Source organism: Pristiophorus japonicus, chromosome 11 (assembly GCF_044704955.1).
Source record: "Pristiophorus japonicus isolate sPriJap1 chromosome 11, sPriJap1.hap1, whole genome shotgun sequence".
NCBI classification, from domain to species: Eukaryota; Metazoa; Chordata; class Chondrichthyes; family Pristiophoridae; genus Pristiophorus; species Pristiophorus japonicus.
In genome coordinates, this window is record NC_091987.1 from 75012038 (window position 1) to 75027450 (window position 15413).

Consider the following 15413-nt stretch of genomic DNA (forward strand, 5'->3'; position numbering starts at 1 on the left):
CCTTGGGCGGCCTTTGGGCCTGCCCCTTGACGGGCCTCCGGGCCTGCCGAATGGTCGGTCGACATGCAGATTTTCCTCTTCTCTCCAACTGGCGCCTGGCCCAAGCCAAAGGCCAGAGCCAGGAAAACTGGAATGACTCAGAGGTGAGTATGCTACCCACTGAGCCAGAGCTGACATAGAGTATTAATTTTGTACCTCAGCTATGCCTTCTGCCTCCTCCAAATAGATCTCCGTTTTTGTCCCTAATTGGGCCTACTAGTCCTCTGACAACCTTTTCACTGTTACTGTTTTAATGAGCGTCAAATTGACAAGCGCCAGCAGTTTGAAGCATTCTTGTCATTACAGATACTGCCCGTGAATGCCTAATGAGATAGTGATTTTTGCCCGTTGAGATCAGATCTTCACTATTCTAGCAGTGGTGCATTCTGATTACACACCACTGAAGTGATTCATGCATATTACATACCAAAGCACACTGGGAATTCATTTGCTGGAGACAATGAGCGAATTCTGAGTGTGCAGTGTAAAGGAGGCAGCTCACCACCACCACCTACTCAAGGGCAATTAGGGATGACAATAAATGCTGGCCTTGCCAGCGACGCCCACATTCCATGGACGAATGAAAAAAAAAAGTTTGTTATGTGAGCCATAACAAGGGTGGTTTATTTAATGTAATTTATTCATATAACTATATGATCTAGTGTTGATATCCTGGCTTGCTAGCTCATTAAACATTATTTTTAATATAGGGTATATGTCAGGGGCTTGTGGTTCATGCAAAAGTTCAGCTGTACTACCAAGAAATTATGTCCCTGATGGAAGAATTACAAATTTATATTCATTTACATTCCACTGGTTTCAAGCAATGTGATTATCTTGGTGTGATTATAGAGACAGGAGCAGCACAGTGTAATGCCACATGAAACAAATAGAAAAAATGGCCATATTGCCAGATCTGTACGCTGGATCTGTGCTTACTGGGACATACCATTACTCAAACTCATTCTATTTTACACTTTTAACAGAAGATGATTTACATTCTGTCTGTTTCAGCGGGAGGTGAATTTTGTATTGTGTATGTAGTGTTGTGAAATAATGCACCAAGGATATCTGAAATTTCTTCAACAAGGGTCAGCTGACCTGCTTGGCCTGTTGTCGCAGTCTGTCGCTCACTGATGCTGGCTCCACCATTTTCCATTCTGCAGCAATGCTCTTGAACACATCTTCCCCACTGTTCAGGACCTGAATAAGGCTCCTATCCTTGGAGAGATGAGCCAAAATTCGTAGCTCCAGCTGGGAGTAATCTGCTGCCAGAATGAGGCCACCTTTAAGGAAAAAATAAATTCAATGTGGTTAGTTTGTTATTCCTAATATTAATCCAGAACTGCAGAAATTATTTGATAGTAACTTTGTGAGATCATTCATCTAAAGAGTGCAGAGGCACAAGAGCAAGTCATCATGAATTGAGAAGCAGCAGCTTATGCCTTACAAATCCACTGGAGTGTTTTGAAGAGGTAACTGAACTGGTAGACAAAGGCAAGCCACTGGATAAAACAAGTTTCCGCAAACTCACAAGTTAAACAAGCTTGTCAAGCTACCAGAGTGTGCAAAAACAATTATTTTATGAGCTGGAGTTCACAGAGCTTTGAATCAATCCCATTATTAAAATTTTATTTTTAAACAAAGAATCCAAATTACCTGAGAATGGGACAAAAGCATGTCTTATACTGACAGCAAATGGCAGCCCTTTATCAGTCTTTCCATTAGCCATCATAGCCAGCCGGGAAGATGGCATCATACTAGGGCCCCTCCTTCTCCTAAAACATAAATAAATGTCAAATTTAAAAGTATTGTAGTGCTCTCTTTTCTAAGTTCCACTACATTACTACTACTTAAGAGTACATTGCTGCAATGAGTTATAAAACCATTGGCAAGAAGCCAAGAGCAATTACAAAGATCAGGTTGATTGTAAAGTAAATGTTGCACCACTGAAAAGCTGATTATTAGATTCCGCACATATATTCAGTTCTATAGCTCATTTTTATAAATATATTTTAAAATGCACTAGATTTGCTAACATACATAAATATTAAACACACTAGCCTTTCACAATTGAGACAGAATAGAAGGTGGATAGTAAAAGCACACTAATCCTAAGAAACAAGAGACAATCTGAGGCACGTGAGAAAGTCTCACTTATTTAAGGCGACTGAAGGCAGTAGTTGAAAAAAGAGGAGAAAAATGAAAAACTTGTAAATATTTGAGAACCAAGCAGAAGAAAACAAAGGTGATTGAACTATAAAAAAATGCTACAAGCAAAAGAATCAAGCAGCATATGTTTACATTATCAGTATGATTTACTGCACTAGGTAGATGATGTCATGTTTTGGGGAGAAATGAAAAATTTGGCAAGTAAAATCAAGGAAAACCCAAAGATGTTTTATAAATACATTAAGAGCAAGAGGATAACTAAAGAAACAGTAAGGCATATTAGAGACCATGGGCCCAAATTTCCCCAGGAGTTGCTCCGTTTTTTATGGAGCAACTTGATTTTTCTGGAGTATCTTAAAAATCCCCATTCTACACATTTAGTTTGCGCCAATGTAAGTGAGTTAGTTAGGATTGAGTTTTGTTTCGTAATTTTTTCCCCAAAGGGGGCGTTACCAGCCACCTACACCTGTTTTGGCCATTTAAGCCAGTTTGGACAGCTAATAGTTGCTCCAAACTAACTTAGGCCAGCATGTGTGACCACTTGTGGCCGCACAGTAAACCCTTGCGGAGAGTTAAGAAATCAGCGCAGGTAGCCCGAGATGGGGGGTGGGGGGAGGGAAGCACAGAGGATCTTGCAAAGCACTAAACACCTTCTCAACAACATTAAAGAAGCATAAAACCCATCAATAATAAATAAAAAATAAAAAGTAAAACTTAAGTCACCTCGTGTATGCAACTGTGCACACTCTGCTAAGCGACTCACTATGGCTGCTGGTGCTTCTAAACCACAGGATTCCATGAACTCCGTGGGAATCTGTCTGGCAGACGTGCCACTCATGCTATTGTCTCTGGAGGCCTTTGGTTCTTTGCTTTGCACAGGCATCCCCTGCCCAAACGCCAATTATTCCCGTGTAATTGAGTATCAGCAGGCTGTTCAGCCGCGGTGAGGCATCACAGCTGTGCCTAATCCCATCCTTGCTTGACGTTCACACGTATGCGATTCCAACAGGTGTCACTGGATTGTAATCGGGGACAGGAACACAGTGACTCTGAGGCCACATCTACACACCCTTACCGCAGCCATGCTGAGATCCTTTCGGCCAGGGATAGGGGCAGCGAGCATCAGGTCGTCCCTTCGGCCAGGGATAGGAGCGTTGATGCGCTGGGAAGGTGAGGAGCTACTGCACAAGCATGCAGATTCCATTGCGCATGCGCACAGCTGCCGGCATTGTTCAGTGCAGGGCTGTAAGCTCCGCCCCCCCCACTCGGCGAGAAACGCCACACCAGGACCCGGGACACAGAGCAGAGCGGCCAGAATTCTTGGTAAGTTTTTTGGCACCGTTTTGAGCGCACAAAGTCGGCGTATCTTGGGAGAGTGCCCCGGAAAAAGGGGTTGGGGAAATTTGGGCCCCATAAAGGTAATGTGTGTGTGGAGGGGAAGACATGGGTATGGTTCTTAATGAATACTTTGCATCTGTTTTCACAAAAAAGAGGGGCGATGCAGACATTGCAATCAGGGAGGGGTGTGAAATATTAGATGAAATAAACATAGTGAGAGGGGAAATAATAAGGGGCTTAGCAGCTTTGAAAGTAGATAAATCCCCAGGCCCAGATGAAATGTATCCCAGGCTGTTAAGAGAAGCAAAAGAGGAAATAGTAGAGGTTCTGACCATCATTTTCCAATCCTCTCTGGCTACAGGTGTGGTGCCGGAGGACAGCTAACATTGTACGTTTGTTTAAAAATGGAGAAAGGGATAGACCGAGTAATTACAGGCCAGTCAGCCTAACTTCGGTGGTGTGAAAATTATTGGAAAAAATTCTGAGGGACAGGATAAATTTTCATTTAGAAATACATGGATTAATCAAGGACAGAAGCACGGATTTGTTAAGGGAAGGTCGTCTCTGACTAACTTAATTGAATTTTTTAAGAAGGTAACAAGGAGGGTCGATGAGGATGATGCATTTGATGTAATGTATATGGATTTTAGCAAGGCTTTTGATAAGGTCCCACATGGCAAACTGGTCACGAAAGTAAAAGCCCATGGGATCCAGGGCAAAGTGGCAAGTTGGATCCAAAATTGGCTCAAAGGCAGGAAGCAATGGTTGATGGGTGTTTTTGTGACTGGAAGGTTGTTTCCAGTGGGGTTCTGCAGGGCTCAGTACTAGGTCCCTTGCTTTTTGTGATATATATCCATGATTTAGACTTGTATGTAGGGGGTATGATTAAGAAGTTTGCAGATGATACTAAAATAGGCTTGTGGTTGATAATGAAAAAGAAAGCTGTAGCCTGCATGAAGATATCAATGAACTGGTCAGGTGGGCAGAACAGTGGCAAGTGTGAGGTAATGCATTTGAGAAGGGCCAACAAGGCAAGAGAATACACATTAAATGATAGGACACTGAGAAATGTAGAGGAACAAAGGGACCTTGGAGTGCATGTCCACAGATCCCTGAAACTAACAGACCAGGTAGATAAGGTAGTTAAGAATTTATACGGAATACTTGCCTTTATTAGCCGAGGCATAGAATACAAGAGCAGGGAGGTTATGCTCGAACTGTATAAAACACTAGTTAGGCCACAGCTAGAGTACTGCGTGCAGTTCTGGTCACCACATTACAGGAAAGATGTGATTGCACTAGAGAGGATACAGAGGAGATTTACGAGGATGCTGCCTGGACTGGAGAATTTTAGCTATGAGGAAAGATTGGAGATGTTGGGTCTGTTTTCTTTGGAACAGAGGAGGCTGAGGAGAGATCTTATTGAGGTGTAGAAAATTATGAGGGGCCTGGATAGAGTGGATAGGAAGAACTTATTTCCCTTAGCAGAGAGGTCAACAACCAGGGGGCATAGATTTAAAGTAATTGGGAGGAGGTTTAGAGGAGATTTGAGGGGAAATTTCTTCACCTAGCGGATGGTGGGAGTCTGGAACTCACTGCCTGAAAGGGTGGTAGAGGCAGAAACCCTCACCACATTTACAAAGTGCTTGGATGGCCACTTGAAGTGCCATAACCTACAGGGCTACGGACCAAGAGCTGGATAGCTCTTTGTTGGCCGACACGGACACGATTACCAAAATGGCCTCCTTCTGTGCTGTAGATTTCTACGATTCTATGTTTTGTCCATATAGCTAGATTGTTTTGCAGTATAGATAGTAAATAGCAAATAAAGCACACAAGATCACATTAAGTTATTCAATATAGCCTAGCTCTACCTGCAGACAGATTTAGCATTATGTGATGTGTGAAGTTTGCTGTGACTATGCCTAAACAATAACCAAGGTATATTGCAATAAAAAGGAATACAGGCCACCAGTGAGCTGCAGTTGCTATAGATCATACAGTTGAAATAAATGTAGGAGACTTTAGTTCCCATATTACCAACAATAACCGCACAATATTATGGAATGGCAACTCGGAAATTCTACTTTAAATAAAGTTTATTATATTTTTCAATGTTTTACAGGAGACAATAAAATGCCAATTAACAGCTGATTATGTGTATTTATATATAATGTCTTACACAACTTATACACATGGCTAGATAAAGATAGCTACAGATATAGAGGAATCTATGAGACAGACAGAGGCTAATTATTTATCTCTCACTCACTTCATTTATTTGTCATCATTTCAAAGTAAAATGAATATTTAAATAAAGGCACTTGGTTATTGGTGGATAATCAGAAGATACATGGAGATCACAAAACTTCACTGTCTCTCCTCACAGAAGGTGAGATTTGTGAGGCTTTCATATGGAGAAATTACCTGGATCGTGTAGAAACAGCTGTGGTGCTTGTTCCCTGGGAGGGGGGACTCTCTCTGATCACTGTTGGCATTTCAATTTCAAAGTCCTTTGGCACGTTCTGTAGGTTTGGCTCAATAAAGCTGATTCGACCTAATTGAATAAGAGCTATGTTACAGAGAGTGGGTTCCAGGTCACATGAAAACAAAAAGTACATCTAAAGACAAACTAATATAAACTATAGGTCACAAAATCTCTAAGAAATATATTGGATTATTTTCTTGCAATAGAATGGGAACCAATGGCAAAAGATTTTTATGAAATCTTGTTTCAATCTAGACATTTTAATAAATTGTTATTATGGTGCATTCTATTTGTGGTTAAATGATTGATCTTGCCCGTCATGTTTTGCACAAAGCCAAACTTTAACCTGACTATATGCACGGCACAAGTTTGACCGAGCTGGAGATAACCAATCCACACACACATTTTGTGCAGATTTCCATTTCATTTGCAATGTCATAAAACTGCTGCCTGGTAATATTTTGTTATTCTGCTCTTTCTACCCCTGATTCCGAATGGTGAAAGCAGGGTGTGTTGTGCCACCAGGAAATGGAACGGAATGCCACATGGTGGTATGTCATTGCATGCAAGTTCTGCAAAATTTATAATTCTACTGGGGTACTCCAAAACCACCAATAGTGGTGCTAGCTCTCAAATGCCTTATTGCTTCCCATAGTGTGACCCGTTCTAACAGAATAAAAACTGCTTCTGCATCAATGGTGGAAATGACCAGTTACATTTACTGTGCCATGTGCAACCATTCTTGTGGAATGGGACTTCCACCTACCTTGAAGTCATGGCTCCAATACATAGAAACATAGAAAATAGGAGCAGTAATAGGTTATTCGGCCCTTTGAGCCTGCACCGCCATTCAATATGATCATGGCTGATCCTCTATCTCAACACCATATTCCCGCTTTTCCTCCATATCCCCTGATGCCTTTTGTGTCTAGAAATCTATCTATCTCCTTCTTAAATATATTCAGTGACTTGACCTCCACAGTCTTTTGTAGTAGAGAATTCCACAGGTTCACCATCCTCTGAGTGAACACATTTCTCCTCATCGCGGTCCTAAATTTCCTACCCCATATGCTGAGTCTGTGACCCCTTGTTCTAGACTTCCCAGCCAGGGGAAACATCCTCCCCGCATTCAGTCTGTCCAACCCCGTCAGAATTTTATACGTTTCAATGCGATTCCCTCTCATTCTTCTAAAATCTAGTGATACAGGCCTAGTCAACCCAATCTCTCCTCATACGACAGTCCTGCCATCCCTAGAATCAGTCTGGTGAACCTTCGCTGTACTCGTTCTATGGCAAGTATATCCTTTCTTAGGTAAGGAGACCAAAACTGCACACAATACTCCACGTGTGGTGTCACCAAGGCCCTGTATAACTGTAGTAAGACATCCTTGCTCCTGTACCCAAATCCTCTTGCAATGAAGGCCAACATAAACATTTGCCTTTCTAACTGCTTGCTGCACCTGCATGTTTGCTTTCAATGACTGGTTTACAAGGACACCCAGGTCCCTTTGTACATCAACATTTCCCAAGCAATCATCATTTAAATAATACTTTGTCCTTATGTTTTTCCAACCAAAGTGGATAACTTCACATTTATCCATGCTATACTGCATCTGCCATGTGTTTGCCCACTCACTCAACCTATCTAAATAGCCTTGCAGCGTCTTTGCATCCTCCTCACAACTCACAATCCCACCTAGTTTTGTGTCGTCAGCAAACTTGGAAATATTACATTTGGTTCCCTCATCTAAATCATTTATATATATTGTGAATAGCAGGGGCCCAAGCACTGACCCCTATGGCACCCCGCTAGTCACTCCCCGCCACCCCGAAAAAGACCCATTTATTCCTACTCTGTTTCCTGTCAGTTAACCAATTTTTAATCCATGCCAGTATATTACCCCAATCCTATGTGCCTTAATTTTGCACATTAACCTCTTATGTGGGACTTTATCAGCTGTAAATTGTTGGATTAACTATTTTAAATATGCAAAGGCATGGGGCAGGGATGTGGTGAGTTTTGTTGGGTCAAGAAATAACCCACTCTCACTAAACTCCTGGACCTCAGTTTAGCCGATGTTGTAAATGGCTCCTCTTATTCAGGCATTGCCTTCTCTAATTACCAAGCCTTACCACTGGACCTTGAGGGGCTGTGGGGGGGGAGCATTCCTGCTCCGCCTGGCCCACAAGTAAATGCTGTGAAGTCACATACTTTCTCCCCGAAGCAAGGTTAAATCAGAGGCTGCCAGGCTCATTAAAATATTTAAATAGCCAACCCGTCACCTGGGAATGGGTTGGCTGCCTGCCCCTTGTCCCACCTCTGTTAAACCCATGAGTGGGCGGGTTGAAAGCGGGTTTCAGGCTGTTACAATTTTAATATCTAACCTGACCCCAACCCACCCAATTTTGGGTATTAAATTCCAGCCCATGGAAAAAGCTTGAGGAATTAAGAACATAAACATATAGCTGCTATGATAACAACAGAACAGGCTCAATGGGCCAAATGACGTATTTGATTTCCTACATTTTGTATCCAGGCAAATTAAAAAGCTTTCTCTTATATTTTTACTACATTGAAAAATGATCAATTTTACAGCTGTAATGTAGAGCTCCACCTGGTGGACTACTGCTTCACTTAGTGGACGACTGTGGTAATGCAACTACTGCTGTAAATACAATAAAAGTCACATGATGTATTGGAGCCATCTTGTAAAGTGTGTTAGTTAGTGATGTCATAAGAATCTATCACATTGGCGATGTAGGATGTGATAATCGGATTCCCTAGCTGAAATTTGTGTTGGTGGATGATTCCAGCCAACCAATTGAGTGACTTTGAGAGGTTCTTTGTTTTGCAGCACAGCTAAAAATCCACGGAAAATTTCAAGTACACTGTTGACATTGTCAGAGTCCAGATGGCCACGCCTATGGAAATAACAGGGCACTTGGGTGAGTTCCATCATGACCAGGAGACTTTTGGAGCATATATGGAGCGGCTAGAAATGTTTTTCACCGCAACTAATATCGTTGAAGTCCCTGATGATGAAATCCGTAACCGAGTGACGTTAGAAAGAAAATGGGCATTTTCCTGACTGCAGCAAGCCCCGAGGTGCATGAAACCCTGAAAATGTGCTTGTTCCCGTCAAGCCAAAGGACACGCCTCTGACGGAGATTCAACATTACAGTCCTGATCCCCTGGAAATTGCTGAAAGTTATCATTTTGGAATACGGGATCAATTCATTGACAAGAGTATCAGTGAGTACATTGTAGCTTTAAAGAAGCTATCTATTCATTGTCATTTCGGAAGCTTTCAGGACCGAGCATTGCGTGACCGCTTTGTTTGTGCGATGAACAATGAAGCAATCAGAAGAAAATTGTTGACAACCCTTAACTTGATTTTTGATTTAGTCTGTCAGACAGCTATGTCGATGGATACGGCCGACCAAATCTCCTGAGAATTTCGTGCCATTTCCAGTGAATCGCCTGCAGGTTAAAAGTAAAACGCAGTTGGGCTCCAAGGCCTCAGCAACTGGCCAAGGTAACAGTGCATTGAAGGACTGCTATTGGTACCTGGGACAACACATTGCTCAAAGCTGTCCATATATGAAGGCAGAGTGTTTCTTCTGCAAGAAAACAGGGCATTTTGCGAAGACAGGCCAACTGAAGAGTAAACCGATGTTCAAATGTTAGAAGTAGAAATCAGACACTACAAAACATTGAAGAGAAACAACAGGATGAGGAGGTTCTGGAGATACACGTCATAAGGAGCACAAGGGTATCTAACAATGATTCGTGAAGTAATGTAATTCAAGTAGGCGTTCCAAGTAGGAACCAGGATACCCATGGGAAACGACACTGGTGCATCCATAAGCATAGTACCAGAATCGCTATATCTCAACAAGTTGAATGATTTTCCACTGGAGAAGTTGAAGATAGAGCTGCAAGGCTACTCAGGTGAGCAAATCCCTGTGGTAGGACGCATCACCATACTGGTGAAGTACAAGGATCAGTTTCAGAGCTTGCCTCTCTTAGTAGTGGCAGGAGACAAGCCTGCCTTAATAGGTAGAAATTGGTTGGGACCACTGAAGCTGGATTGGAATGAGATTTTTCATAATGAAACGAGATTTGCATTGATGCATGATGTTATCAAGCAATATCCGAAGGTGTTCCAAGAAACAGGCAGTCCAATCCAAGGTTTTAAGGTGAGTGACAGGGTACAGAAGGACGCTAGACCAGTTTACTGCAAGCCACGTTCCGTACCATACACCCTCAAGGAGAAAGTTGAGCAAGAACGCAAAAGACTAGAAACTGAGAACATTATCTCTAAGTTAGATCTAAGTAATTGGACTGCACCCATTGTTGTTGACCCCAAGTCAGATGGTAAAGCTGATGCTATGTCCAGGTTACCATCCCGATCACAAGTTACACCCAATTGGGAAGAAGTGTTCTATTTTTCAGACATTGATGAATTGCCAGTCACAGCTGAAGAGATTGGTAGAGCAACCAACCGTGACCCAGTTATGTCAAAGGCGTATGATTACATAGCAAATGGCTGACCAAATCAAGTATCAGAGAAAGATATTCATCCATACTTCGTTCATAGGAATGAATTATCAGTGGATAAAGATTGTATCATGTGGGGTGCAAGAGTAGTTATTCCAAATAAGTTTAGGTCCAAATTGTTGGGAGATCTTCATGACCAGCACCTGGGAATGTGCTTGACGAAGAGTTTTGCATGGTTACTTATGGTGGCCAGGTCTAAAGACAGAGTACATTGTTAGTCAGTGTACAACATGTCAATCGGTAAGCAAGAAACCACCATCAGTACAATTACAGCCATGGAAATGGCCTCCCAGGGTGTGGCAAAGGTTACATGTAGATTTTGCTGAGCTAGAAGGACAACAATTGTTCATTGTGATTGAGTCATTCGAAGTGGGTAGAGGTGTTTCCAATGCAGAAAATAACCACAAGTAAAACAAAAGACAATCTGTGAAGATTGTTTTCTTCATATGGCCTCCCAGAAGAAATTGTGTCTGATAATGGGCGCAATTTTGTTCAGAAGAACTTTTACAGTTCATGAACAGAAATGGTGTGAAACATACCAAGATTCTACCGTACCACCCCGCTTCAAATAGTGCAGCAGAGCGCACAGTGCAAATTGTAAAGCCTGCCCTCACCAAGCAAATGTTGAATGCAAATCCAAAGAAACGGCAGTTGTCAATGGATCACAAACTGGCATATTTTCTAATTACTTGTTGTAATACTCCTCATACAACTACTGGTACAGTAGAGCTAGTTCTCAAACAACAGCCACAAACTAGATTTCCGTTGTTAAAAGCCAAACCTGGCACAGTAGAAGAGAATCAATTAAGACAAAGAGAATCAGAAAGAGGTAGAATAAGAGAAAGAAATGTGAAATTGAATCAGAAGGTTAGAGTGAAGAACCATCACCATAAATGGTTAAAGTGGTTAACAGGAAGAATTGTGAAGATATGTGGTCCGCGCACATATTTGGTCAAGGTGTTTGATCATAGAAAAGTTAAGTTTGTTCACATAGATCATATTTTACCTACAGGAGGTGGAAGGAGTTGAAAGTTGGAATGATTTGATTATTTCTGATAAGTCAGATAGCCTTGTTACAAGTAGAGTACCAGTAGCATATTCTACATCAGATGTTCTAGAAACAAGTCCAAGAAAAAGTCAGAATTTAAGTCCGAGTCCGAGTCCAGCAAACAAACAGTCTGACAGTCGAGAGTGTTCAAATGTAGATCAAGGGCTGCCCTTGGAGAAAAACTCTTCAGGATCAGCCGAGAATGAGTCTAGGTTCGACACCGAGTTTGGAAAGTTCTGTTCGAGAGCAATGGCATCCTCTTCGAAACAGAAAAAAAGTGGTTACGTTTGATCTGTAAATATGGTAAAATAAAACCATATCTTTTGTTGTGTATACCATGCGTGTTATGTATGAAAATTATTTTGTTATGATTACTTCTTCATTAAGGAGGGAGAAGTGTAATATAAAGCTCCATCTAGTGGACTACTGCTCCATCTAGTCAACTACTGTGTTAATGCAACTACTGCTGTAAATACAATAAAAGTCACATGATGTATTGGAGCCATCTTGTAAAGTGTGTTTGTTAGTGATGTTGTAAGATTATATCACAATAGCGAGCTTTTATTGATGTAAATTCTGTATCAGGACTCATTGGGTTGCACAATGTGCAACATTTTGCACTGGCACAGGACAATGTGAAATCAGCATTTACCTGTGGCACTGTGCGTCTGTGAGATGGCGTAGATCCTCTCCATTCCAAGCTGAGGGTGTAGGTGCTTCTCTCTCTGCAGGGGGAGCACCACTTTGGTCATTGCATTACTAATTCTTCTCCATTCCAAGATTAAGCCTGGCAAAGGATGAAGTGGCTTCAATTTCTCCAATACTTCCTAAAATAAGGGTTGATGAGATTCACATTTTAGATTCACTTTTATAAGCAACGTAAATGTGATATAACACAGCAAGACCCCCTAAAAATTAGATACATGAACAAATGGCATGGGAGAGAAAAAGATGCTTTATTCAACAATGCCTAAAGTTACTATCCACATTCGTCTTCATCTCACGAGTCGAGCCTGCTCCGCCATTCAATATCATGGCTGAGTTGATCATGGACTCAGTTCCACTTCCCTGCCCGCTTCCCATAACCCTTTATTCCGTTATCGCTCAAAAATCTGTCTATCTCCGTCTTAAATAAAGTCAATGACCCAGCCTCCACTGCTCTCTGGGACAGAGAATTCCACAGATTTACAACCCTCAGAGAAGAAATTCCTCCTCATCTCAGTTTTAAATGGGCGGCCCCTTATTCTGAGACTATGCCCCTTAGTTTTAGTTTCCCCTATGAGTGGAATTATCCTCTCTGCATCCACCTTGTCGAGCCCCCTCATTATCTTACATGTTTCAATAAGATCACCTCTCATTTTTCTGAACTCCAATGAGTATAGGCTCAACCTACTCAACTTACCTTCATAAGTCAACTCCCTTATCTCCGGAATCAACTTAGTGAACCTTCTCTGAAGAGCCTCCAATGCAAGTATATCCTTCCTTAAATATTGAGACTAAAACTGTACACAGTACTCTAGGTGTGGCCTTACCAATATCCTATACAGTTGTAGCAGGACTTCTCTGCTTTATACTCCATCCCCCTTGCAATAAAGACCAACATTTGTCTTCCTGATTACTTGCTGTACCTGCATACTAACTTTTTGTGTTTCATGCACAAGGACCCCCAGGTCCCTCTGTACTGCAGCACTTTGCAATTTTTCTCCATTTAAATTAAAATTTGCTTTCCTATTTTTTTCTGCCAAAGTGGATAACCACACATTTTCCCACATTGCACTCCATCTGCCAAATTTTTGCCCACTCATTTAGCCTGTCTATATCCCTTTGCAGATTTTTTGTGACCTCCTCATAATTTCCTTTCTCACCAATTTCTGTATCATCAGCAACCTTAGCTACATTACACTCGGTCCCTTCATCCAAGTCATTAATATAGATTGTAAATAGTTGAGGCCCCAGCACCGAGCCCCGCGGCACCCCACTAGTTACTGTTTGCCAATCGAAATATAACCCGTTTATCCCAACTCTCTGTTTTCTGTTAATTAGCCAATTCTCTATCTATGCTAATATATTATCCCCAACCCCGTAAACTTTTATCTTGTGCAGTAACCTTTTATGTGGCACCTTATTGAATGCCTTCTGGAAATCCAAATACACCACATCCACTGGTTCCCCCTTATCCACCCTGCTCCTTACATCCTCAAAGAACTCCAGCAAATTTGTCAAATCGATTTCCCTTTCATAAAAAACCATGCTGACTATGCTTGATTGAATTATGCTTTTCCAAATGTCCTGCTACTACTTCCTTAATAATGGACTCCAGCATTTTCCCAACGACAGATGTTAGGCTAACTGGTCTATAGTTTCCTGCTTTCTGTCTGCCTCCTTTTTTAAATAGGGGTGTTACACTTGCGGTTTTCCAATCCGCTGGGACCTCCCCAGAATCCAGGGAATGTTGGTAGATTACAACCAATGCATCCACTATTTCTGCAGCCACTTTATTTAGGACCCTAGGATGCAAGCCATCAGGTCCAGGGCACTTGCTGCCTTTAGTCCCATTATTTTACTGAGTACAATTTCTTTAGTGATAGTGATTGTATTATGTTCCTCCCTCCCTATAGCCCCTTGATTATCCACTATTGGGATGTTTTTAGTGTCTTCTACCGTGAAGACCGATATAAAATATTTGTTCAAAGTCTCTGCCATTTCCCTGTTCTCCATCATTAATTTCCCAGTCTCATCCTCTAGGGGACCAACATTTACGTTAGCTAATCTTTTCCTTTTTATGTACCTGTGGAAACTCTTACTATCAGTTTTTATATTTCGGGCTAATTTACTTTCATAATCTATCTTCCCACTCTATTATTTTTTTTGTCGTTCTTTGCTGGCTTTTAAAAGTTTCCCAATCCTCTGGCCTCCCACTAGTCTTGGCCACATTGTATGCCCTTGTTTTCAATTTGATACCATCCTTTATTTCCTTAGTTAGCGATGGATGGTTATCCCTTCTCTTACATATATGTTTATCTGTTCTATGAGAATGCACTAGGCTCAGATAAGAGATAGTGGTGGAGAAATTCGCATGGTTTGCAACTCCCCTGGGGGCGCTAAAGGGGCTCAAACGATTTCTCGCCTGGCGGGGGTAAGCACTACTGGCCCCCGCGAAGTTGCAAGATGATAGAGCCCCGCTCCCACCGGTAGTGCCCCAGGCCACTGAGCCTCCAGCTATGACGTCATCGCCATGCGCAGCGCCCCGTCTTCACCCAACAGTGGAAATTGGCCAGCGCCCCGTGAGGCCACCGCAGGTGATGTTAGCGCCAGTCTCGCGGGTCACGAACTGGGCCGCACACTGCTTGTGGGGCAAAAGTTAAAGGAGAGGTGCGCACCACTATTTTCTCCTGTTGGCTGACTTACCGGTCTGGCCTTCCGTTATTTTTCTTGTGGAGTCCGTGCCGTGATGGTGCAGCCTGGCACTCCACTTCTGTGCCGGGCTGCGGCCAAGACACCCCGCATTGCCGGTGAGGGCCTAGTGGAGGCCCCTCGTCCCACTGCCGAGCTTTCAGCGTGCCCTCCCCTTTAACAGAAGGTGAGGGCCCTGTGCTCGAGTCAGCGCTCTGCGGAGAGGCCGCGTAGTGTTCCAAAATTCGCGCGCTTACCGCCCCAGTACCATCTCCGAGAGGAAGTGCAGCATCCGACATTACGCTCCATATCCTCTCGGGGGCGGTAACCCCAATTTCGCTGCCAGGGCGGGACTTCTGCGCAGGGTGCAGGAA

The 15413-nt window shown here is 42.5% G+C and overlaps 1 protein-coding gene across 2 annotated transcripts in view; it reads right to left on the reverse strand.

Moving 5' to 3' along the window:
• Nucleotides 1-15413, reverse strand: part of polq (polymerase (DNA directed), theta) — a 140193-nt gene that overhangs the window by 23875 nt on the left and 100905 nt on the right. For both annotated transcript variants that reach the window (XM_070893556.1, XM_070893555.1), the window contains 4 exons: nucleotides 12299-12473; nucleotides 5977-6106; nucleotides 1699-1817; nucleotides 1141-1325 (listed from right to left, as the gene is read on the reverse strand). In XM_070893556.1, coding sequence (XP_070749657.1) covers nucleotides 1141-1325; nucleotides 1699-1817; nucleotides 5977-6106; nucleotides 12299-12473 — 609 coding nt within the window. The remainder of the gene's footprint in view (nucleotides 1-1140; nucleotides 1326-1698; nucleotides 1818-5976; nucleotides 6107-12298; nucleotides 12474-15413) is intronic.